Genomic DNA, 860 nt, shown 5'->3' with positions numbered 1-860 from the left:
CAAATCCCTGGAAATGTATGGAGTAGATCTCCATCCTGTTTATGTAAGTATTGTTTAAATATTTTAAACTTGGTAACAATGAAAAAAATTTTCTTGTACTAATGTTGAGGAGAGTATTTATATATTTTAGTTGCCACAGAATAACTTGAAAGGAAATGCTGTACTTAAGAAATGCAAAGGAAGACATATTTACAGACTGAGGGGATTCATTCATTCATACATACAGAAGCCTAATGGTTTTCAGATGAAAGGCTGTGATTGTATTACACCTACAAAAGACAATCAGTTATACTCTGGAAAAAACAATTCAGATAAATAAGAAGTAATTAGTGCAAGTGTCAGGAGAGATGAGAGAGGGTTATAACCTTTGTCTTTGACACAAGAATTTGCACATTATTCTTGTGTAAATAACAGCAAGTGTGTCCTGAAATCTTTTCAATACCATTGCAAAAACTAGGGTGGGGTAGCAGCACCATGTCTGGCTTTTTTAATATTCATTGTGAAGGTTTTGCTAAAGATCCAGAGTACGTTTCCAGCTTTTCCTCTGCTGTATCACGCAGCATTGCAAGTTGTCTGTATTGCCTCAGCAAAACCCTCCACTTCTTTTGTAGAACAGCATGTATGTTGGGATTGGATCCAACTTACCACCTGGAGGCTATGTGCTCGTGGTGGAAACATCATTCTATCTTGTTTGAATAATTGTGCTTGTGGCAGGTTTGTTTGAATTAAAGAAAATCAGAAGTTCAAGTGGGGAGTTATAATGTAGATAGTTCACTGAGTTAGATGTCAGTACTTTGTAGAATTACTTAAAATAAAATAAAGAAATCAAGATACTACCAGAAGATTAAGTATGTATTTCC

At 35.0% G+C, this 860-nt stretch overlaps 1 protein-coding gene across 1 annotated transcript in view; it reads left to right on the top strand.

Annotated features, from left to right (window-relative positions):
• The window catches only part of EPB41L4A (erythrocyte membrane protein band 4.1 like 4A), a 96,275-nt gene that overhangs the window by 36,735 nt on the left and 58,680 nt on the right, over window positions 1–860 (top strand). Inside the window, exon 8 of the mRNA XM_009321109.1 lies at window positions 5–43. Within this exon, the coding sequence (XP_009319384.1) occupies window positions 5–43 (39 nt within the window). The remainder of the gene's footprint in view (window positions 1–4; window positions 44–860) is intronic.

The sequence above is a fragment of the Pygoscelis adeliae genome, unplaced genomic scaffold, assembly GCF_000699105.1.
Source record: "Pygoscelis adeliae isolate BGI_AS28 unplaced genomic scaffold, ASM69910v1 Scaffold83, whole genome shotgun sequence".
NCBI lineage: Eukaryota > Metazoa > Chordata > Aves > Sphenisciformes > Spheniscidae > Pygoscelis > Pygoscelis adeliae.
This window is presented reverse-complemented; position numbering and strand designations above follow the sequence as displayed.